Below are 24434 nucleotides of genomic sequence, written 5' to 3'. Positions count from 1 at the left end.
CTCGTGCTGGTGAGTAAACTGGGGCTCATTCATCTGCTTTTAGCAGTTTTTGGACAGCAGCTTTATGGCACAGAAGAAGAAATATGCTCAGAATCATAAATGTGCCAGCACAATCAGCTCAATGCTGTTTTTCCTGTGTTTATGGGATTTATTAATACAGAATATCAGCAGTTTAAATCTGCTGCTGAAGCTGCTGCTCACTTTGCTCTTCTTCTGTGAACCTGCCCTCCAGACCTGCAGACCAGCTCCAGCTGCTCGTCTGTTCGGTCGTGACTTTTTTAATAACATCTGTTTCTTATGTCTGTTGTACATTTTAGAGAAACATTTTGCAGTGGGGAAGTAACTCATCCATCAAATGAGACCAACCACTATAATTATGTTTTATAATGTGACAGCAGGTACTTTTTCAAATAAACACTAAGTGGAAACGTGTCGTCAGTGTCAGGGAACCATCGTCTTCACCTCGAACTGCAGGAACCTTCATGAGCCTTCATGAGCTGTGATCTGCTGTCATTACACAGAGGCTGTTGGTCACGTGTGTCACAGGTTTGCTTTTTGTTTTTAATGAAGCAAAGAATTAATTCCAGATGTTGCTTCCTGTGCTGACGACTGTAATAAACCGCTATCTTCACCGCTGATTAATTTGACGATTATCAAACTGACTGACCGATTATCAAAATAGTTGCAGATTAATTGATTAGTTGACAGCTAATCGATGAATCTCACAGAAAGCTCAAGAAAAAGAAAAAGGAAAGCTTCTTGCTTTAAAATTAGTACTAAATTCAGCTGCTTCTCTCTGAACATGCTGCTCGTTCATCTTTGCACTCAGATGTGGCACCTGAAGAAACCCCCCCCGTCAATGCTGGAGCTGCTCCTGCAGATCAGTCAGAGGTCGGAGTTCAGTGAAGCTGAACTTTGGATGTAAAAGCTGGCAGACAGCGAACAGTTTAGTTCTGGTTTGATCTATTTGTTGAGCTGATAGTTTGTGTAAATGTCCCTTTATGACAGGACTGAAACTGAAAGAAACACCCGCCACCTGGTGCAAGACCTGGAGTGACATCACTTCCTGTTGAGCAGCTTATAAACATTTAATAACACCATATAACGATGATGTGAGCAGACATAACAACACATCAAGAGCTTCTTATTAACTTCTCCTATGAAGACATATTTTATTTCACTGCAACCACGTTTTACCGTCACCAGCCTCTGTGTTATAGCTGTTAAATACATGAATGAACGCTGCATCTGCTTACAGCTACATTATAGTGGTAAAAATATAATTAACCGCTAACATTCCTCTTCTAAACCAGAGACCCCTCCCCGACTCCTCACAGTGACTCTGTGAGGGAGAATATCAGAGAAGTCTGCTGCCTGTTTTAGGCTTTATGTAAATGTAAACCCAGTCGAGGCTGCTTATGTAAATGAAGCTTTTACGCAGCTTCTATCCATCAGCCTCTCACTCATCCATTCACACGCCATGCCAGGAGAAATGTGGGGCTCAGTGTTTGACCTGAGGACCCTCCAGGTGTAGAGCTGGACCTCTGAACCACAACCGCCCCGCTTCATGTCCAGTGTTTCACTGGATATTCTAATGTTTGCTATGAAACACGTGTGGCTCTGATCTGTTATCCCACATTATTTTATCTGACATGAGAAGAAGCTCCACAGCAGCTTAAAACTGGACCCGTCAAAGTGTTTCCCAAAGTGTTGGACCGTCCTGAAAACACAAAGATGAACCTGAGCAGGACAGAGCGATGGACTGTTCACAGTCATCAGACATCGACACGCTTCAACAAGTAAATATCGTCTAAAACATCGAATCTGCCGTCAGCAGACTCGACTCCAAGTCCCACAAACTGTCATGTGAAATATCCCCGAAGTAACTAAGGAGACAGCAAAAGACAAAATTAAGAAAATGCACAGTATAAACACTTTAATGATAAAAGAATATTAAAACGAACAAGTGAGAATGAGCAGATTAGTCATAAAAAAGCTTCGTCTCTATAAAGGCATATTTCTGTTTTACATGAAGAAGAAGGCTTCAATCGTCACTTTAGTGCCTTGAATCTTGGTATTTGGTTTCCAGCCGGCCTGAGTGGACAGTGGTTGTGAGGTCAGTTTCAGCATTGTTCCCCTCTTGTGAGTTTGGTTCCCAGTTTGAACGTGTGTGTTTCAGATTTCTTTGAACCTGAAATAAAATGTTGAATGAGTGAAAGGTTACTACGAGTCATACATGATGCTCTGCTCCAGCGTGAAGGTTGTTCAGATTGTTCACGTCTTTGTTTAAGTCTTATTGTATGGACAGAGCTGGGCTAGTTGGTTCCCTGCACTTACACTCTTTATGCTAAGCTAAGCTAATCACCTCCCGGCACTGTTCCTGTCACTTAACCTCTGCAGGTTCCAAAATGCTGAACTCTTTCTTTAAAGAAAACTGAATGTGAACTTAAACAGTGTCTGAAATCTTCCTTCTGATGGTAAAACAGGGAGGGGGGGTAACATGCTTTTGTAATGGTTTGCTGTTCTGGTCTGGTTCCCCTTAAAAACTAGGCTTTTAATCTCAAAGGACCTCCTGAAATGAATCTAAATCCTGGTAAAGTTTCTCCATCCAGCTGTTGGTGAAACTCACCCTCTGACTCGGGGGACACGTCCACACCAACCCTGAGCTTCCTTATAAACAAGCCTGGACAGAAACTGAAGACAAACAAACCAACAAACAAACACTGCGTCAGTCAGGCTGTCGTTACTAAACTCCACGAGCATCATCATCATCATCATCATCATCATCATCATCGGTCAGGATGATGCAATAATAACAAAATATGACGGTGAGGAGATTAAAGAGCGATGTTAGTGAGTTTCTCACCAGACAGGCCAGGACATCAGCAGAGATGAGCATGTAGAAGACGTTGTTCCAGCCAGTGGGAGAGATCACCCCCGCTAACAGAGGACCGATGGCAGCTCCTACACAAAACATCAACACATGGAAACAGGTCTGTCGATTTTCAAATGACCATTTCACTTCATCAGTTTGTCATCTCACATCTTACCATATTTCCTCAAATAGTGGCCAGGGCCTTTATTTCCCTGACCTTATATTTGCCTCTGTTCCATATGTAGCGCCCCTGGCCATTATTCCAGACCAGGCTTTAATTTGACTTCCGATTTGTGTTTAAGGAAATCTGGATTTTCAATAAACATTTACTCATGGCCTCATCCTCAGAACTCACATATAGTTTACTTTGCATTTTTCTTTTTACATTTGAATTCTGGGTAAAATCATCCTCCACAGGCCTAGACGGGTCTGAAATACTACTGGCTCCAAATGCAGTTATAATTTCTATTGGCAGTCCTGTATGTCTTTGCTATGAAAAAGGTAAATAATAGTTCTAAAGTTCATTCTATGACATGCATTTATAAAGGAAATACTATTTGGTTGTAAAGCTGCATTCATTGACTTTCTTTGTAAACCGGAGGCAGCAGAACAATCTATAAACATGACACCAGCATCACCTTCTACAGCCGACATGGCAACCTTGCTGGCGAACAGGTTCCTATGTACACATCCAGCAGACACTGAGCAACATTAGCATTTATTGAGTGTCGTGTTTCTGGAGAGCTGACTGTAAGTTCAATATTGATTCTCCTTTTGGCTGTTTTCTGGTCTTTTCCTGAGGAAAACCATGTCTAATGATTGAAAGCTCCACTAGCTGGTGGTGTCAGTTGGATGCTCATGTGGTGCTGGGCAGGTAGCTCATCAGAGCTTTGCTGCTGAAAGCTGCTGTGGTGCCTGGAAGTGAGGCTGAGAGCAGCATTTAGAAAAACAAACGATGAGCTGAAAGATGCTAAAAGGCACCGTACATCTGAAATGAACTACAGAGTTGGTGATAATATTACAAGTAATGATTAGAGGAGCTTTAAAAGATCAATATGCTGGATCTCTACAGTGCAGATACTCAATACAAACCTATCGAACCAGTCCCGTCAATAATTGCCGTCACCGTTGACAACGCCCTGGAGTTTCCTCTCAGACTCTCATGTGTTCCCTGTTAGGACAGAGACATCACACAGGAAGAGATCATGTTGCTTCAGTTATTGATCCGTGCACGCTGCATGTTGTTATTAGCATTATAGAAACAGTGTGTGTGGTGTGACTGATGGCAGCAACATCAACCAGTGAGTTTCCCATGATGCTTCAGGTCTCACCAGGTCTGCAGATACAGCAGTTGTAATGAGGGCGTACGGTCCATTCACCAGGCCTCCACACAACAGCAGCATGCCTACGTATGGAAACATGTTCATAAAGACTTGTTTTCTAGAAAAATCCATGTCTTTTCTACTCAGCCTATAAATAAACCAACATTTTTGACGACTAACGACTCATTTTGTATTTTTAAACTGGACCAGACTGCTTTCAGTTCAAACAGACAGCCACTGATACAAACAACGAGGATAAAACAGCAGTTCACACACAGGAAGGAGGCGCCCGGTTACAACCCTGATACCCAAAAAAGTCAGAACGCTGTGTGAAACGCAAATAAAACCAGAATTAATCACTTCCTGACGTCACCTGAAGTGTTCCTGAGTCCAGGTATTAATCTCTTTATCCAATCACGTGCTCACAAAGTGTTGACCCTCGCTCCATCCTCGCTGTGAACCACTGAGCCTTTCAATCATGATGCTCTCACCTGTTACCAATCAGCCTGTTTACCTGTGGAATGATCCAAACAGGTGTTTTTGGAGCGTTCCACATCTTTCCCAGTCTTTAGTTGCTCCTGTCTCAACGTGTTTGAAACATGTTGCTGCATCAGATTTACAAAAATCACTGAAGCTGATGAGCTCAGACAGTAAATATATTGACTTTGTGCTGATTTCAGGTCAGTTTCTGTCAGAGAGGATCAGCAGGTGATCACACCTGGTGAGTCCCGGCTTGTTTGGAATCAGGGTTGTACATCAGAGCAGTGTGGTGGAGGCTGAATGAATGAATGAACTTTACTCTCTACTCCCTGAAACTGAAACGTACTAAACACAAAACAAGAAGTACAGAAGTCTTACCGATTGTGGTGCCAATGCTCCGTTGTCCAATGTAATTATAGAGGAAAAGCTGGAACATGAAAGAAACAATCAGCAGACATCAAACTAACCTTAACCCGACTTTATGTTCCCCTCATAACAGCTGATCAGAGAAATCTCTGCTATGTTGAAAATCATTAGTCAGATATCTGAACATAATGACGTGATATTTTGTTGTAATTCAGGATTTGAGTGACGGAAACTTCAGCATTCGCTGCACCTAAACCGATGTTCTGCTTCAGTTTTTATTTACAGGTGCTGTCATTGTGTCGTGCAGACAAAACGAGTATGGACGGGGGGGCAGAGCAGCGACTTCTTACACACTAACACAGCAAATCAGTGCAAATGTTGCTTCGTGTCTGCTGGATGTGTGAGAAGGTTCACAGCCGCCGTCTAAACGAATCCCATTCGTCAGCCGACACTCACCATCGGGGCGGCTGCGAGCAACATGACGCAGCAGGTGGTCGCTCTCCCCCCGGTGTAGTCGGACACGAGCCCGGCCATGATGCCTCCTGCACACATGAAGCACATTCGGTCAGATCACATCTTCCAAAAAACTGTATTCAAGATGCTCAAACTGTCATGGATGGATGGATTTTACAGGAGAATATTTCAGCATCAACATTAATGAATCAGCAGTGCTTTAATTCATAATTAGAAATTAAAATTCTGATAATTAAGGCTTTTATTTGTTTATTGTTTATTTGTAGACTGTATTTCCACCGTGTACTTCGTGTTTTCTTCCATCATTAACAGGTTGGATTATATAATCTTGTCACACCGAGTGATGACTGACGGTCGAAGCTTACCCAGAATCCCTCCCACATCAAACAGGGTCGACATGTCTCCTGCCTCCTTCGCCTCAAAATGCGCTGAAAATGAAAACCAGAACCAACCTTAGCTTGAAAAGAACGCCGTTAAAGGATGAGGATGAAACTGGGTCATAGCAGAGCATGAGTGGAAATACTGACCGACATTGGAGATGTAGAGAGGAAGCCAGTAGAGGAAGGTGTAGCTGACCAGCTTAGCGAACAGCAGACACAGCGAGAACTCCACCACTCCCTGCGTGATGATGAAGACCATGAAGAGCAACGTGTTTCCACATGAAACATTCATTCACAGTTAACACAAACCCGTTCGAACCCACAGTGTGACGGACAGGCTGGGCGCTGCCTTCAGGAAGTCACGATAAGCTTGGCGCTACTGGGCAGCAGCGTCGAGAAGGCACCGAGGCTAGCAAATATTTTGTCTACTGACGCTCAGTACGGAATATAAAAATGTTAATTGTGCTCGATTTTGTCTCATTAGAAAGCAGCCGTACCTAGAACAAAGATTAAACTCATCATTTAAACCAGGAAATATCTAATCTGAGAATAATTCCACAGTACTAAGACTCTGACTAGCATTTAATGTTAGCTTTCAGGGCTCAGCAGTCTAAGAAACCCGGTGCTGAGAGGGCTGGTAGCCACAAAATACCCCCAGACTCCAGCTGCCTAAATTCAGAGTATAAGAATAAGTCATTATATTCTTTAAAAGAAGAAAAGCTGAAGCAATAATCCAGAAGGACCATGTCCACGGTGTCCACTCACAGGTATACTGAGAGCCCCACAGAAGCTGATGGCCTCGGCGTGCTCCTCCACCACCTCCACGCTCTCGGCGGTGACGCAACCGTTGACGGTTCTGTCGACGTGAGCCGAGTTCTGCAGGAGGGGCTCCGTCTCGCCGGTCTCCTGTTCGCTCTGACAGACAAACACGCGTGAGTTCGAGCAGTCGTCTAACGGGCGAATCAGACAGACGGAGGTTTCTGTTTTAACTCACGTGGTGCTGAGGAGGAGCGCAGTTAACGTCTTCAGGTTCTGAGCAAGAGAGACGAAAACAAACGTCAAGGTCTGACAAGACGTCTAATCTTCAGATACAACATGTAAATATGACTGTTTTATGTCCTCGTGCCTCGCTGGTGTGTCTTATGTATGGAAGTTCAAATATTTCAGACTGATTAATCAACAATAAAAAATAACAGACAGTTTGTGCATGATTCAACCTGTCCCTGGTTTCAGCTCATTGTTGTTACTGCTAATCCATGAACCCTTTTCTTTCCACTCTTTCTCCCTCAACCACACCACGTCTAGAGTCACATTATTTACCGACACGTGTAGCAGACATTGAACGCACCATAAAGACAGAGTTAGTCGTCAGGGAACAATGACGACAATCGACTGAGTTCATGTGATAAAAAAGGTGCTTTTAAAGGACCAGCGTGGAGGCTTTAGTGGCCTCTAGTGGTGACGGTGCAGATTGAAACGCCCCTGGCCTCAGCCGTCTGGATCCAAACATGCAGCAGAATCTGTGCTGGCCATGAAAGTCACGAAAAAGGCAAAAGGTGTTTGATTTGTCTGTTCTGAGCTACTGCAGAAACATGGAGGTGCAACCTGGTGGAGGAGGAGCTGCTCCCCCTGCAGAGATAAAGACTCATTCTAACCCATAAGAGCCCGAACCCATTTCTGCTTTAAGGAAAATTATGGGGGACATAAGACAGATTAAACCGACCACATAGAACATATTTCTGACATTTTTTTCAAAACACCACCCCCTACTGTCCAAGATCTCAAATGTTACATTGGGCGTTGAGAACTCGGATTATTTTATGTTTTAGGAAAATTTGGACGTGTGACACCTGTGTCGCCGTGGGTTCTTATGGGCTAAGGTAACAAAAACACAATGATTCTTATTAGCAGGTGATTCTACACTACAATATTCAGTTTCTGCCAGCAGATCCCCCTGGATCCTCCACACTGGACCTTGTGTGGTGTGTTTTGGGGCACTACTTGTTTGGAGGCTACACCGCCTTTAGAAGAAAACTGCATCCATTAAAAAACCTGTGACCTGCTGAGCTGGACTGATCTAAGGTCAGCTCACACTGAACGAGGTCATGGCAGCGCAGCCTGTAAACCTTTGACGTCACAGCACGCGGAGCAGTCTGACACGTTTAATCTGAAACCTGTCCACGATGAAACTGCGTGACGGCTTTGTGTGTGGAGTCGTCTGACGAACGGAAACTGACTTTCAACCAGGAAGAAGAAGCACAGGATCCCGGTGGAGGCGATGATGAGTCCAGGGACGATGAAGGACATGCCCCAGTCCGAGGACACGTACACTCCTGCGATGAGGGAGCCCAAGATGTTTCCCACTGAGGTGTGAGAGTTCCACACGCCCATGATGAAACCACGCCTGATGATCAAAACACAAGCACACGAAGGCCGTGAGCAGCTCCCCCCCACTGCAGCTGCTGCTGCTGGTGAATCTACAGAAACATGACTTCAGCCACGCTGAACGAGGAGGTCAGCAGCTTTCTGTCTGCTAGCAACATTAAGATCGATCAATCTCATGTCTGTGTGTTCGGTAGGAGATGGTTAGCCTAGCCCTAGCTTAGCATGGACGCTAGAGGCAGGGGCAAGCAGCTAGCCCGTCCCTGCCTACCAACACCTCTGAAGCTCAACATGATGCACCTCACAGCACAAACCTGCAAGCAGGGGAAGCAGCAGGTGTTCAGATACAGAGAGTGAGCACAGGTACGGTGGTACCAGACCGACCTCACTGTGGCTCTGTGGTGCTCAGCTGCTAATCATCAACAAATAGCTCATTAGTCCTCCTAAAACCACAGATAAGTCGTTTAATGTTTCTGTTTCTGTGCTCATTAAAGAAACAAGACGATGTTGATTACGAGGCTTTAGAGGTGTTGGTAGACGTACCTGTGAACTCTGGCCAGCTGCTTTCAGTTTTTATGCTAAGCTAAATCAAGCCAAGCTAAGCACATCCTGACTGCAGCTCTACACACAAACACAAGATTAATGTCGATCTGCTCGTCACACTGAGGTCAGCAGATTTCACTAGATGTCGAATTATTCCTCTAATGATCATGATTCACTAATTGAAAATGAAAATGGGAATGAAGAAAGAGTGATTCTGGGTCACTCAGAACATAAAATGTGAACTTTTGTACGGACCAGCATCATGTAAACACAGATTTTACAGTAACCAGGTTATTACAGTGATGTTTGTTTCCTGGTAACCTGGTTTCTCTGAGTGGTCTGGACGAGACACTGGAGAGTTAAACCGTTCAGACTGTGTGAGCGATGTGCTACTTCGTGCTTGGTGGTGGTGCTCTCGAACAAATCAAAGCCCGGTCTCACTGTGCTGTCAAAATGTGACAAATGTGCGAGTCAGCGAGCCACAAAAAGCATCTGGCGCTGCACAGTCAGCGGGACTGTTGCACACCGCGCAGTACTCACTTCCCCTTCCCGAACCAGTTGCCGACACAAGCCACCACCGCCGGCCAACCGGTGGTCTGCATCAGTCCGTTCATGACCTGCGGGACGAAGCAAACAGAGGGAGAAACCAGCATGTGTTAACGTCCTGCATCAAAGCCTCTTAACGCTGGTATGACCCTGCAAACATTGACCTCAAGGGGGGGGGGGGCTCCCACAGAAAACAGACTCAGTCCTGCAGTCATATGATGCAGCTGGAGTCATGTGACGTGTGTGAGCGAAGCCTGACTGAGCCACCGTGAGATCTCTACATTTCTGAAGGGATCAGACGTGCTGACCTGCAGAGCTCACCCTGAGCACACCTGTAACTAAACACCTGTAACTAAACACCTGTAACCAGGCTGTTAATCAAACACAATAAATCTTCATCCTTTAAAGACGCTGCTTCAGGCTTCAGATGTTACATGTTGTGAACGAGGAGCAGTTTTCATTTGACTCATGAGTTACAGCACGAGTGATCCTGAGGGCGGGGGCTCTGACTGCGGGGGGGGGGGGGGGGGGGTGTGGGGTGTGGGGGGGGGGTGTCATGTGATGCCGTGCAGCTACAAAACAGAAGAACATTCATGAGCAAACTACATTTTCTTCTTCTTTCTTTCCACATTTATTCAGTCTTATTATATTATATAATATATAATAATATATATATATATTATTCTGTCTGACCAGTCGAGAAGTTGACATGAACTGTAAAACCTGTGAATCCTTTCAGTCATTAATCAAGAACCAAACTTTCTCTGGTTGAAGCTTCTCAAATATGATGATTTGCTGCTTTTACTGTTTTCAATCATTTTAAATTGAACATATTTGAGCTCTGGGCTGCTGGAAAAGACATCACATTGAGCTCAGGTGATTATGATGCACATTTTCACTGTTTTCTGACATTTTAGAGGCTAAACGAGTTAACAGGAAAACAGCCATCAGCTGCAGGACAGGAGGGAGAGGGGGCTTGGCCTGAGACCGGTTCGTCTGACTCTCAGAGGACTAAAACCTGATCGTCCAGGGTGGCGAGTCTGAGCTTGAGTCCCAGCAGCGTTTCAGTTTGCCTGTCAGATGTTTTGGTCCACAAACGAACACTAGACAACAACAACTGTTCACATTAGAGGAACAGTTTCCTGCTTTATGAGAGCAGAGGCTCTGGCTACAGGGTGGGGTGCCAGATGTGGTCACTGGACACAGCTGTTGGTCTTTGTGGAGACGGGATAGAGTCAAACCTGGCAACCTCACTGTGATCGCTGTGCTGTGCCCAGCTGCTCACCAAGAAACTAAACCCTCTTCTAGTTTTATATGAAGACAGGATAACTACGAGCTGACTCCAGGTCTGTATTGACCTCCTCTGCACTCTGTAAGAAATCAGCTGAGCGTGTTTCTGAAAATAATCCCTTCAGCGTTTTCTAATACTGATTGTTGTGTGCACCTGGAGGAAATTTCAACAAATCATTAAGGACCATCCCCTGAGGAGCACGAATATTAATGTCATGACAACAGCCAGAAGTCATTGGTATGTTAGCTGTCACATCATCAGGACCAGAACAGACCGGGGCGAACCATCAGAGAGAAGCCTCCCGCGTTTCCGACCAATCGGGGAACAAAGCAAAGCGGCTGTACCTGGATGAAGGCGTAGTATCCTAACGAGTGGATGTTCCAGTAGAAGCCGAGGCCAAACAGAGACGTGAACAGTCCGCTCATCAGCATCCCGACGCTCAGGTAGTACCGCAGAGGCAGGCGCTCTCCAAATATCCCACTGTGAACACGACAAGGGGTCATAGCTCAGTATCACTCACTCACTCACACACACACACACACACACACACACACACACACACACACACACACCTCCAGCAACAGCACATACAGACCTGATAAACATGCCGATGGCGTAGGCGACCAGGAAGGAGTTATCCAAGACCCCGAACAGCGTCTGGTAGTTGTCCTGGTCTACAGAGACAACACAGATGAAGCTATGAGCCTTCTCCAGATCATCATTTATGATTCTGGATGTTTTTTCATTTAGCAAACAGAAGAAGCATCAAGGTTGTGAGCCCTCAATGGCTTCCCACCACCGACACATCCAGAGAATCAGACCGGGAACTGAAGCCAGGATCAGGTGACGCCCACATTAAAGTGTCCCGTATGAAACCTTAACATCCACAATGTGAAGAAAGTTTCATCTGAGCTGCGAGCAGTCAGCACAGACGGCCACAGAACTGTGAAGTCCAGTGGCGTGCACAGACTTTTTGAAGGGCAGGGGCGAAAAGGAAAAAAAGGGCACATATAGCGTGTCCCCGCCACTGAAGAGGGCACTTTAGCACGCGTTTTGGCTCCCAGGGGACACTTTAGATGTGTTTCCTGAGCAGATCAGTGTGCCAGGTAGCAGCACACCTGGCTTGCTTGTGTTTATATTTGTTTCTCTTTGGATTTTAATCTATTTGCTACGTTAAAAATCCGATGACTAAGAAATCCCTGTTGTCCTCTCACACGTCAAACATCATCTGCTCACTAGAACGAGTGAAGGACTCACCAAAGGGCGCCCAGTCACACCAGGTGACATTACTGGTTATGTTAAGGCCTGATGGTGGAGTGACGGTGGAGCAGTTCCTGTGCAGCTGACTCTGAGAATCAGACAGAAACGACAGTTACAACCCTCACAGACACAGCAGAGAATGGAGCAATGTGTTGAATTCAGCTTCATGTTTAGATATTGGTGCCATTAAACAGCAGATTTCATTGTCTTTCGTGATATTAATGCAAATAAAAACCTGAATCTACACGATCAAATGCGTCTAAAGCAGTTAAGGCTGAGAAAAGCATAAATAATGTGCAGGAGTCGTCTGTTAAAACACAGACATGCTACAAACACTGGCTTCATCCATGCAGAGCGTTAGCATTTAGCAGAGAGGAACTTTGTGTGAAGTAGGTGACAATAATCCTTCCTTCACAGGTGTATCAGATGTGCTTGTTGACCTGCTCAGGTGCATCTGGTGGGAGTTTACGTGAATTTGAATGAGTTAGAAAATCTTCAATCTGCTGGTCATGTGACAGTAATACGAGCCATCCCATCATTGAATGTGATCCTGACAGATACCGAATGGTTGGATGGACACCATTCAGATACAGACTGTGTCTTATTTAGTGTTTCCATCCACTCTCTGATTCTCTCGTGGTCTTAATGAGAGGAAGACTCGTACAAACTAAGCTGAAGCTAGCTGGGACTGTCAGGCCTGGACTTCCTGATTCCAGACTTTATTTTTTGCGTTACTTCCTCTTTTGTTTCTTCTTCTACTGATGTGAAAATATCTGGATGACTCAGCCACACTAAAACAAGGAAACAAGGAAACAAGGAAGCAGGTCACGTGAACTCATGATGGGGATTTCTGTCTTTTTCAAACTCATGTGAAGGAGCTCCAGACACCAGTCAGCATTTGATCCAGGACCCAGAGGGGTCAGGTTCAGCAAAACCCTTTAACATCTGTGGATGACATGGAAGTGGATGTCCCGGTCACCTTAACGATGCTGATAGGCTTCCGTGACAGATGGTAGGCCGTGTAGAAGAGGAAGGTGAGGAAGAGAATGAAACTGCGATACCTGCAGAAGACAGAAAGACAGAAAGACGAGACGACAAACAGAACAAGAAATCAGAAACAAGACAAAAACATGGAGATCTAACTTTATACTCGACTGTGCTCGTTAATCTTTAAAAGAAACAACACAAACTCTTTCTGTTATAAAAGACATAAATAAAAAGCATTAAGATCTGCTGTAACAGAAAAACATAAAAATCTAACATGTTTCAACGTGTGTGTGTGCAGAAATGTGTGTTTTGGTGGCGTTAATGACACACACATCAACATAAACTGAGCATGGATCAGCTGTGATCACACCCGGCGACCTCAGAGGGTGAACAACACCAACCCACCGGTGGTCAAATATCAGTCATATGAAATAATCAATAATAATAAATCACTTGTAAAAAAAACATATTTTAAAGACGCCTTGTATTAGTGACCCACTTTATTTCCCACATGTTTACCTACTTTATTATTGTTCTCGTCTATCATTCAGGACATTATTCCTTTTAATTTTGTGTTAAGTGTTGGATGTTACTTGATCAGTCCTGAAATGTTTAAATCCTGTTTTATGTAAAACTTTGTTTTGAATTATTAACGTTAATTATAGCTCTATTAATAACGTTGTATCTAATAATTTATCAACCACAGCACATTTTACTTTCCTTCCAATACTTTAACTACATTAAGCTGAAAATACTTTTGTACTACTTTGAATGCAGGACTTTTACTTCTATTTGTCCAAACAAAGTATTTTTACTTTTACTTGAATACAGGATATAAGCGCTGAGTCGCTGTCTGACTCTGACTCAGCAGGATTCACTGCAGGGCCGGTGTATCAGGTAGATCGGTGTTTATGGCTCGTCCAGGTGTGGCGGCTCGGCCATGTGAGCCTTCTTCAGCTCTTCACTTCGATCTTTACCACATACACTAGAAACATGGCAGGAAACTGTGAGGAAGAGTTTCAATTAACAGGAACTGTCCATCGCTCCGAAGGCCTCGCAGCGCTTTGAAACAGAACAGATGGAGCGATAACTGCGTGTGTGGAAACGTGTTCAATACAAAGCCTGGAAAAAGAAAACGCTTTATTAAATCATTATTAGGCCTGGACTTCCTGATTCCAGACACACTAATTCATTTTCTACAAATATTGTGATAATTAATTTATCTTCTCAGTCGAATTTTAATGGAATTTGATGGTTTCAGCTTCTCAGAAATGTGGATTTTATTTATGTGGGTCATGTTTTGTCTTGTCTTACAGTATGATGAGCATTATGTTCAATAAACCCACTGATTGATCAATAATTGAGTAAAGATGGCAGATTATTTATTTTATTTTATTATTATTTTCACTGCCATTTGCTTTTGATATTCTTATGTTGATTTTCATTTTGCATTAGATATTCTTTTTTGTGCAATACTTTTACTACTGTTTACTATTTGGCTATTTTATTATTATGTATATAATCTTTTTACTGCTCGCTATTTTTATACTTTATTATGTATAGTTTGTTCTTTATAGTCTTATTTTCACTTATTTCACTGTGTGTAATGCTGCTGCTGCACTGCAATTTGCACTGCAGATATAGATAGAAAGTATATCTATCTATCTATCTATTACTTGATAATAAAAAACACTTATTTGTGGCAGTCCTGCTCTGATGACCTCATTATTGTGGGAGACTTGTTCATATTTAGAGTCACAAGATAGAAATTATTTGTACACAATTAATCAAAATTATGAAAACTGTGTGTGTTTCAATCATTCCTACATTTTGATTAGTCATTAAAGCAGATTTTATTTCAGAATGGACTTTCTGACTGAGACACAGGCAGGAACTCGCTCCACACAGTGAGCCGTGTGAAGGTATATCACAAACTGACATGTTATTAAAATAAAGTGCCCCTTGTCTTGGCAAATACCTTAAAAGCTGAATTTGTCGATGACCGTATCGATTCGATAAAGAACAAATCTGTGTCATTAAGGGAGGAAACCTTAAAGTGGTCGTTTTTTGAACGGAGTTTGGTTTGGAGTGACCCGGGCGGTTAACCCGCAGTACTAACGACTTAATAACGACACAGAAAGTTGAGTTATTACATGAAGAACCAGCTAATTTACTCGCCCCAATACAAACTCACAGAATACGTGTTAATCGATGTGGTTCAGCCAATTATTTACAGCAGGGAGATAAGGACGCGTTAGCGGCGGGGGCCATTAAAGCAGCTGTTTGGAAGTGTGGAGAACAATAGGAATGGACGATAATGGAAACTTACCAACTATCTCGAGAGAAGGACGTGATAAGCCGAATACCGGGAGCCAGGGACGACTTCATTTTCGAAGAAACTCTCAAAAAAGTGAACAGAGAAACAGTCAGAGCTCCGCTCCGGTCATGTCCTGGTCCTAGTAATGTGGGACAGTGAAGGCACCGCGGGGAGCTAACGTTACTGCAGCCGTGTAGCAGCAGCCGGCGGCGGGCGGTGCGGAGCGGCGGCGGGCTAACGTTAGCCCGGTGGTAGCCCGGTGGTAGCCCGGTGGTAGCCTGCTGGAAACGGACCTTTATGTCTGCTGGGTTCAAAGTAGACGCTAGCTGCTAAAGGAGGACCGCAGCGACCAGGCAGCCTCCTGGTGGGAGATACAGTCCGGGATCATCCAGCACTTCTCCATACTGACTTTATATGACCGGGCAGCAGAGCCGGCCTCCCGCTGCGCAGCCGGGACACACGTTCAGGTGAGCGCGGCGTCCGTCACGAATAAAAAACAGTTATTATTATTAGCCTGGATGTGTTATTCCAACAGTTTCCAGACGGAGCCTCCGGGCGGCCACGTGATCGTCCGTCCCGGCGACGTCACGCGAACAGGAAACAGCTGAGGTCAGCAGCTGACGCTCCAGGGGTTCCCAAAGTGCGGCTCGGGACCCCCTCAGGGGCCGCAGGACGAGGAGCCTGATGGGAAACAACTAAAACACAAGCTCTGCTTCTGAAAATGAACAAAAGTTCAGCAGCAAAATGTGCAAAAAGCATCAGAAGTGAGAGAAATACTCAGAGCCCTGCAGCATTAGATTATCAGACTGTTATTACTGATGCATGAACACTGCTTCATCAATAACAGCACATTATACTTTATATACTCATCATACACTCAATCAGTTCTTCCCCAGAGCTGTCAGAGCTATCACCCCCAGCAGCCCCCCAGTGGAGTGAGAGACTGTGAGGACTGTGAACCACTGCACACCGCACTTTACACCTCCACCTCCACCTCCACCTGCACCTTCTGTGTACTTAACATTTAAGTACACACACACTGAACTAAATGGTCATTTGCATTCAGTATACACATTTTAGTTTATTTCAGCTGCTGTCGGTTCATTTTATTGTTTATTGTTTTAGTATATTTTATTGTTTTAGTATATTTTTACTGTCTTAGTACATTTTATTTTTACTGCATGTTAGTTTATTTTATTCCCTTATCTTTACTTTATTTTATTGTCTACACGGGGGTTGCAATGCAGATTTCGTTGACACGCTCAGTGACGATAAAGGATTCTTGATTGATTCTTGATAAATGGAGAAATGACCGTTTCAGCTTTCCACCCATGAAATCTGAACAGAACTGAAACGAGGAAACGTTTGACATCCTCAAAATAAACCTAAAACATCTCAATATTTCCAAGTGTAAAAAACCATTCATGAATGTAATCACTGTGTATCATAAGGAACTGGAGGGGAAATTCAAATAAAACTAATTTAAATGGCTGTAACACTTAAAAAAAACTAATTAAAGAGAGTCGTCCATTTTTAAATAGGGGGGGGGGCGGGATTACACAGATTACACAGCAGCTTATAAAATAATCAGCAGGTGTGAATGATAAGATACTTTCAGACATGTTTCTATGAAGAAGGAACTGTGACATTTAATGAACAAAGACGGTTGAATTGAGTTTTTTTATTTTTTTTAAACAGACCTGAAGTTTTTTAAAATCCAACACAACAAACAGCAAATCCTCAAAAGCACATTCAGACTCACACACTGACGTCCCTGATGCTTTACTAACAATGCAAAATGACTTCACTGATTGCACGTAGAGGATGCAAATGTCTTAATCATCAATAAATAAAGTCTTAAATATATTTAATAAACTAAACGCAGACTTTGTTCTGAGCTCAGACTCAGACTTTCTGGTGCAAACTGCTGCTAATCTGATGGTTTGATCAACAGCAGCAGACAAAATACTCAAAGCAACAACGCAATAAACACAGAAACAACCTGAATTAAACCCTCACCAGCCAGTAGAAGCATCACAAGCTAATATTTAATGTGGATGAAGCAGATGTATGAGTGACTCAGACAGATTCACACTGTTTGAAAAGCTTCTCCTTCAGATCATCAGATCCCTGCAGCTGAAGGCAGCAGACAGACGTGTTGATGAATCAGAAGGCACCAGCCGTCCTTCATTAAATCACAAAACCACCACACACACCTCGACACACATCAGCTGTGCTCTGCCGTTCATGCCGGAGATCACACGGCATCACAGCCTCCCGTACAACGAAAGTAAATCTATCATCGGCTCGTGTTTTATCCTTTAACTGCAACACAAAGCAGACGCTGCCGCACGAAACGACGTCACGTGTGACGACGTGAAACAGCAGAATTATAACTGTAGATATCATCAGTTGATGCAATCATATTAACGAGATATTTCTCATTATTCCTGTGGTCACATGTAGAAATGCTTCACAGTTTAAAGGATCACTTCAGATCCGCCTGAACAGAGTCACAGTGATCCATCTGATGTTTGAGGAGATATTTCTGCTTCTGGTCTGACTTACACTGTTTCCCAAAATGTTGGACTGTTCCTTTAATCGGGCAGCGAGGAGCCTGTTTCTACCGGACCAAGCCCTGCGCAGCTCTTCAGCTTCCTTCACTGCGACTCCAGACTCAGCAGCGTTGCGTGCAGCGCCCTGGCGTACGCTGTGGAGGACACAGAGCGGCGGTCAGCAGGGACGTTCATGTGGAGCTCAGAGGGGGGTGTGCAGAGAGGGAGGCAGGGGGTACCTTTGGGATTGTTGTGGAAGACGCAGTTGTTAGCGCAGGTGTCGGGGTGGGAGTCCCAGAAAGAGGAGGCGCAGCAGCAGAGAGGGGGGGGCTCCAGCTTCTCCTGAGACAGTCGCTCCTTCATCTGGGCCCTCAGAGCCTCGATGAACCTGCACAGAGTCACCGTCAGCCTGTTTATCAGGACAGCTTCACACCCATGAGGACACAAAATGATTCTACGCTGATGCTCTTTAGTTCTGGTCCGGCTCCAACAGGAGCACCTGACGTTACCTGGACTGACAGGATACAGTCCACGACAACGTTTGATCATAAATCCAAAAAAGCAGCTCCTTCAGGTGTTTGCTGAGAGCTTTCAGCACATGAACCTGTCTGACTACCTGAAATCATTGAGCTGCAGCTGAGAGAAGACCGCACGACCCAAACCTGGAGAACCAGCATCAGCATCACAACCACCTGACATCAGCCGCCTCGCCAAACAGCAGCAGTGCAGCCGTCGCCCCACTGAGTACGACCCTCGAAGGATGTTCTAAAAGGTTCCACACGACTGACTGATGTAGTTCAGGAGATCACTTTCAGTTTATGATTAACTGATTTAACAGCACTGGTAGTTTAACCTTTGAATCAACACTAAAATTGCATATCTACTCTCACAGTCCTGTGGTCGGTCTGTTCTGCTCCACTTAGAAACAGATTGAGACCCCCTTTCCCGGGTGGTCCTGGTCTGGTTGAGACCAACTAACAGCTTTCACATCAGCCTGAACTGAACCAAACAGGTCCGATGTGAAAGTGTTGAGAGCTTCATACGGCATCTTTCAAAGAGAAGAAGCTAAATGTATTGTTATTAAATGAATACTGTGAGTGTGACATCACTCGAGGCAGCCAATCAGACTCTGTGCAGCTTCCTCTGGAGCCACTTAAGGCTTAAACTGGACCTGACCCGTAAACAAAGTTCTGCTTCAAGCTTCAGTGAATGAAACTCCGGGAGTCACCTCGCAGCTACTTTTCCTTTCTCCTCCTTCTTCCTCCTCTGCAGCTCCGCAGCTCTCTCCTCCTCGTCAAGTTTCAGTCGCTCCAGGATCAGCAGCTCTCTCTCCTCCAGCTTCTGTCGGGCCTCCGCGAGCAGCCGAACCTTCTCCAACTTCCTCTCCTCCTCCAGACGGATCTGCTCTTTCTCTGCTTTGATGCTTCAGTGACGACAGAGACATGAGAGAGGAGATCAATCACAGGCAGCCTGCAGCCATGTGCCAGTGTTTTAATGCGACATACAGAAGCAGAGCATGGAGACATATATTATATATCAGACTAACAGAAATCTACTGATGGTTTCATGTTTCTTCTATGTGAATACTGATAAATGCATCACAGATGATTAAAACTGAGACAGCCGTCTGTCAGAGCTACAGAGGCTGATTGTCTGATTCTCTACAGACAGACTTTGGGCGGAGATCAAACCAATAAGAGGAAGTGAAGCAGGAGAAAACACTGCGGTCACCTGGCCGTCCTCTTCAGGTGTTTCCTGTGCTGCTTGTTCTCCTTCACTCGCTCCCTCTCGATGTTCATGTACAGGCGGCGGTGCTTCAGGAACTGAGACTGACGCTGCGGACAGAGACGGTAACATTTGGTCTGACGGCGTTTGAAGGAGTGAAGTCAAAGCTTCCTGCAGACGTCTACCTGTCGTTTCAGCTCTTCTGGGCCAGTCAGAGGCCACAGGACTCGCGGGACTCTGCCGCTGGACTGGAAACCAGGATCAGGCTGCGATTGGTCAGAATCCCACGACACAGGTCCACTCACCTGAAACAGATCAGAACAGATTACAGGAGTCTGAGGGCGGGATCTACGACAGGCAGAGCTGCAGCCGCTCATCAAAACATGAACAACAGGACAGAAACCATCAGCGCTGCAGCCGACTGACTCCTGAAGCTGCATCTTACACATCAGCATCAAAGCCAGAGAGCAGAGAGAGACTCTGGAAGACTTTTATACTGGAGAAAAAGTTTACGAGTGGAAATCTGAAGTTATAATAATTAGTTTGTCTTCTGTGGACATGGACACCACCACTGGAAACAGTGGATTCTGCTGATCTCAGCAGTATCACTACAATATGATGTGTGTGTGTGTGTGTTGAATAATTATGATTCTCAGAAGAAGTGTGTGTGTTTGTGGATGTTGTCTGCAGCTCTTCAAACCACATTTTCTGTTCATAATGATTTATTCTTACTGAGTACATCTTTACTAAACAGCACTGCTGCAGTGAAATGGAAACTCTGGCAGTGTTGGCTGAGACGGCGCTGAAAATAATCGATCATTAACGTCAGTAAATGTCTTCATGCATCCTACACCTGTTCATAAACCCCACACACTGAACCAAAAGCTGCCACTGCTGTGAGAATCTGTCAACCTTCTGCTGGACGAGGGGACATTCATGTTGACTGCGGGGGAGATGATCCTCTTCCTCTTCTTCTTCTTCTTCTTCCTCCTCTTGCTCTGCCCTCAACACGTGAGATTCAACTGTCTGCTGGATGAAGAGGAAAATATTTTTTTATTCCACCCTGGATGTGAAAAACACACACAAATAATGGGAACAATGTGTTTTTAAAAGAGGAAGGAGCGTCAGGCGCTCACACGTCTGCTTGGAGAGACGTTCCATCGGCCTCCAGGAAGCTCTGACGCCGCTTCCTCATCAGGGATCATCCGACAGGCAGCCAGTCTGAGTCGGACCCGCCTCGTGTCTTCACTCGACTGGAAATAAAAACTCCTCCAGATTAATCACTGTCACATTATTCTATCACTCACACGAGGAAACGGGGCAGTCATTCAAGAAAGCAGAACATCACAGAGCTGAGTGAACATCCCAAAGAAGAAGACAGAAGACGGACGTCTGTGGTCAGACTTTGATCCTCCACAGTGAACAGAGGAGCCTGGTCGATACCAACATTAACATTCAAAGTTTAACAGTTTGACAGCAATAAATCAGCTGATATTCATTTAAACATGCCCACATGAGAAAATAAAACACTTTTTAAGGAGTTCTTAAATTACCTGTGACTAAGATGTGACATTCTGCAGTTTAAACACTCATCAGCGCTCTCTAGTGGACAAAACTATGTAAGAGGAGACACTGTGTCTGAATTACCTCAAACACATCCGACCTTTCTGACCTCCTACTGCTCACAAACCTTCAGCTTTATGTGTTGGCTGAACGTGGACATTAATCTGCTGCTGTAACAGCCTCTGCTCGCCTGGCTTCAGTCTCTCTGGAATATTTTTGAACCTGGCTGCAAGGATTTACTCCCGTTCACACACAAGAGCGTCGAGAGGTTGGAGAGTGATGTAGGATGAAAAGGCCTGAGTCAGTCAGCGTTCCAGTTCATGACAAACTGATGCCACAAACTTTCCCACAACATTAAAACAATCCAAGACCAAAAGTACATATATGTGTCCATATACTTTTGGCCATTGAGTGTTTATTGTTGTATTGGTTTCAGTCATATTGTTCAGCTCTATTTCAAAATAAAATTCCAATGTGAATATTCAATTACAATCAGTGAAAGAAAGAAAGAAAGAAAAAGGAGAATAATCTGTTCGCTGCAGTTTTCTGGAAGGTGCACACATCAAACCAGTTAACAAAACATGACAGCAGTAAAACTTGCATTATTTATAGACGCTCTGGTGTAAAGAGGCTGTATAACGCCGCCTCACCTCCTGAAAGCCCCTCTCCATCACTCTCTGTTGTCCCGCAGACATCGGCTTCTCACCAGCAGACACGTGGTGGGACCAGACCCGATGCTGCTGTCCTGGGAGTCTCCTGTCAGGCTTCACCTGAACAAAAACACACACAGCTTTACAGTGAGGAGGTCGATCCGGCTTCATGTGGCCCAAAACAATTAGTCAATTAACCGATTATTCAGTCAAACAACAGAAAAATAATCCACAATCATTTTCAATGCGAGGATGTACATCACTATAACATGAAAATCATCAAGTTTTGGATTTGAATTCAAAGAAATGCGACATGTGATGAGCATTTTCACTATTTTCAGACATTCAAGAGACTAAAGGTTTAAAAATATAACTGACTGTGATTCAACATTGAACATACTGAAATGTGTGTGACAAGAAAATCATTTAGAGCTCATTTTACCCAAATCTCCACTGATTGATGTTTGGAAATAATACTCTTTGTCATGACTACTTCACTGTCAGTTTCAGTGTTTTCACCATTGGCTGCTGTCTCTTCTTGCTGACTTGAGCTTGCCGCGCCACACGATGGCAGACTTCATCTTGAAATCGTCGCAGGCTTTCTTCATTCTCCCTCCTCCGCTCTGCCTGGATCTCCTCAGTTAGCAAAGCAAGAGCCTAAAACAAGACATGAAGACAGTTTGGACTACTTTAGGACGATAAGAGATGAGATAGATAACATAACTTTATTAAAATCAGGGAGTTACAGACAGCAGCAATAGAAGCAGGAATATCAGAGGAGACGAAGAAGAGAATAAAAAAAACAAAATAAAAGTCAACTATCTATATGTACATTTTATACAAAAGGACTATAAAAATATATTGCCAATACATTTTTTTTGATTGCACATGGTAAGGTATGGATAAATTCAGCACAGGGTTTTGCACTATTGCACAGTAGTAAATTTATATGTATCACAGTAGAAGAAAACTATACATGCATAGGTTTAGTATGTAAAGAAAAAAATGTAATATTGCACAAGATACTGCATGGATGTGATAGCAGGATGTTAAACACACATTAAACACACACACAGTGGTGCAAAAACAGTACGTATGTGGACCCAGAGCTACATTAACTGATGCTGGAGTTGAATAATCTGACAGATGTTGGTGTGAAGGACCTGTGGTAGCGTTCCTTCTTACAGGGTGGATGCAGCAGTCTGTTACTGAAGGAGCTGCTGAGGGCCCCCACTGTGTCATGCAGGGGGTGGGAGGGGTTGTCGAGGACTCATGTAAGCTTTGCTGACATCCTCCTGTCACCCACCTACTCAATGGTGTCCACAGGGCAGTCCAGGACAGAACCGGGTCTCCTGGCTGCACATATATCTGTAGCATGAATATGTTGGCCCATTTGTAACAAGAAACTGCAGCAGATACCATCTGCATCATGTAGTCTGTCCCCCAGAGAGCACTTAGCAATGTTGGGGGGTGGCCATCATTGGATGAAACATTCTACATAAAGAGTTTCAGTTTGATTTGATCTGATTTTCTTTCAAACTTTTGAATATCGACATCAGTTGGGATATAAAGCACTATTACTACTGCCGTGACCCCGTTCGCCAGTCGATCAGGGGCACCTGGTTGCTGATGGTGAGGATGTTTCGACGCGTGTAAATGACATGTCCACTCCTCTGCTTTGATCCAAAATATTTACGGTGCTGTTTATTGTTAATTTACTTCAGTTACAGTTTCCAAAACCAATAATTGTTTGCTTAGACTGTTTGGTCCCTCTCATCAGCCACACCTGAGTGCCTCACCTGGCTGATTATATGACCTCTCACCCTTCACAGCAGGGAGGCCCCCAGGTGGTGGGAAGCTCACAGCAAAATAAATAAACAAAAATAAAAATGAAACACATGCACAGAAATGGCTCTTACAACTGCTATAACAATGCTGTGTTGTCATTATCAGTTATGTCACTTTGTCACCTGCTTGTTGAAAAGAAAGGGGCTACAACTTTAACACTTCACTAGATATTTACTTTTTATTTTAATAAATAAAATATACTCGGAGAAGAAAAGAAAAGCTCGATTTTTGCAGTTGTTATCTTTACAGAAACAGCAGTGAGGTCTGTGAAGTGAAAGAAACCTAAACCCGGGAGGCTTCCGGGCTTCACCGCTAACGGTCTCTCAGGAGCCTGACAACACAGCCCAAGCTAGCTTCGCTCATTAGCGTTAAATGCCAAACTCACGGAGGGGTGCTCCAGGAAGTCTTGTCCGCCCTCCACCCAGGCTCCCACCGCCACCACCGCATGGTTCCTCTCGGCCAGGACCTTGCTGGCTCTGAAGGCCGGGTGGTCCATGCTCCTTGAAGCTTCGCCTCTGCTCTTTGTAGAACTTATCAGTCGGCTAGTGCTCATTGGTAACGTTAGCATCGGCTAACTTAAGGTGACGCTAACTCGCTGCTTTAAAGTATCTTCTCGGTATCCAGTTGGCGTGGTTGTACTTTGATGTAACGTTGAACCGTTTTGGTTGACGGTCTCATTCACGGATATCCGTGTTTTAACGCGAAGAAAACAGAGAAATCCCTGTAACCATAGTCAACAATAAACAGCTACAGGTTTGTTTGAGTTTTAGTCACTTCTTCTTTTAAGTTTTGCCAAACAGCTCACTGCTGCATCACTGCCCCCATCTGGACAGGAGGGCACAGTGAAAACTCATCATGCATCATGCCAAC

General features: G+C 44.3%; 2 protein-coding genes across 2 annotated transcripts; both read right to left on the bottom strand.

The window, feature by feature from the left end:
• Positions 1–1921: 1921 nt before the first annotated feature.
• slc37a2 (solute carrier family 37 member 2) lies at positions 1922–15799 on the bottom strand. The gene is made up of 18 exons (XM_041952616.1): positions 15236–15799; positions 12899–12980; positions 11917–12007; positions 11255–11333; positions 11004–11139; positions 9363–9439; positions 8135–8301; positions 6892–6929; positions 6663–6812; positions 6045–6135; positions 5883–5945; positions 5500–5585; positions 5056–5104; positions 4207–4280; positions 3968–4046; positions 2867–2964; positions 2630–2694; positions 1922–2191 (listed from the first exon to the last, which is right to left on the bottom strand). The coding sequence occupies exons 1-18, from the start codon at positions 15292–15294 to the stop codon at positions 2176–2178; spliced, it is 1500 nt and encodes a 499-aa protein (XP_041808550.1). The 5' UTR covers positions 15295–15799; the 3' UTR covers positions 1922–2175.
• A 1105-nt stretch (positions 15800–16904) lies between these two features.
• On the bottom strand, positions 16905–24328 carry ccdc15 (coiled-coil domain containing 15). Its single transcript, XM_041952471.1, has 10 exons — positions 23950–24328; positions 22236–22373; positions 21717–21836; positions 20640–20756; positions 20416–20532; positions 19689–19808; positions 19510–19613; positions 19007–19201; positions 18018–18166; positions 16905–17933 (listed from the first exon to the last, which is right to left on the bottom strand). The coding sequence occupies exons 1-10, from the start codon at positions 24130–24132 to the stop codon at positions 17884–17886; spliced, it is 1293 nt and encodes a 430-aa protein (XP_041808405.1). The 5' UTR covers positions 24133–24328; the 3' UTR covers positions 16905–17883.
• Positions 24329–24434: the final 106 nt, after the last annotated feature.

This window comes from Chelmon rostratus, chromosome 14 (assembly GCF_017976325.1).
Source record: "Chelmon rostratus isolate fCheRos1 chromosome 14, fCheRos1.pri, whole genome shotgun sequence".
In the NCBI taxonomy this organism is placed as follows: domain Eukaryota; kingdom Metazoa; phylum Chordata; class Actinopteri; order Chaetodontiformes; family Chaetodontidae; genus Chelmon; species Chelmon rostratus.
The sequence above is the reverse complement of the archived record's forward strand: the minus strand, read 5'-3'. Positions and strand labels throughout refer to the sequence as shown.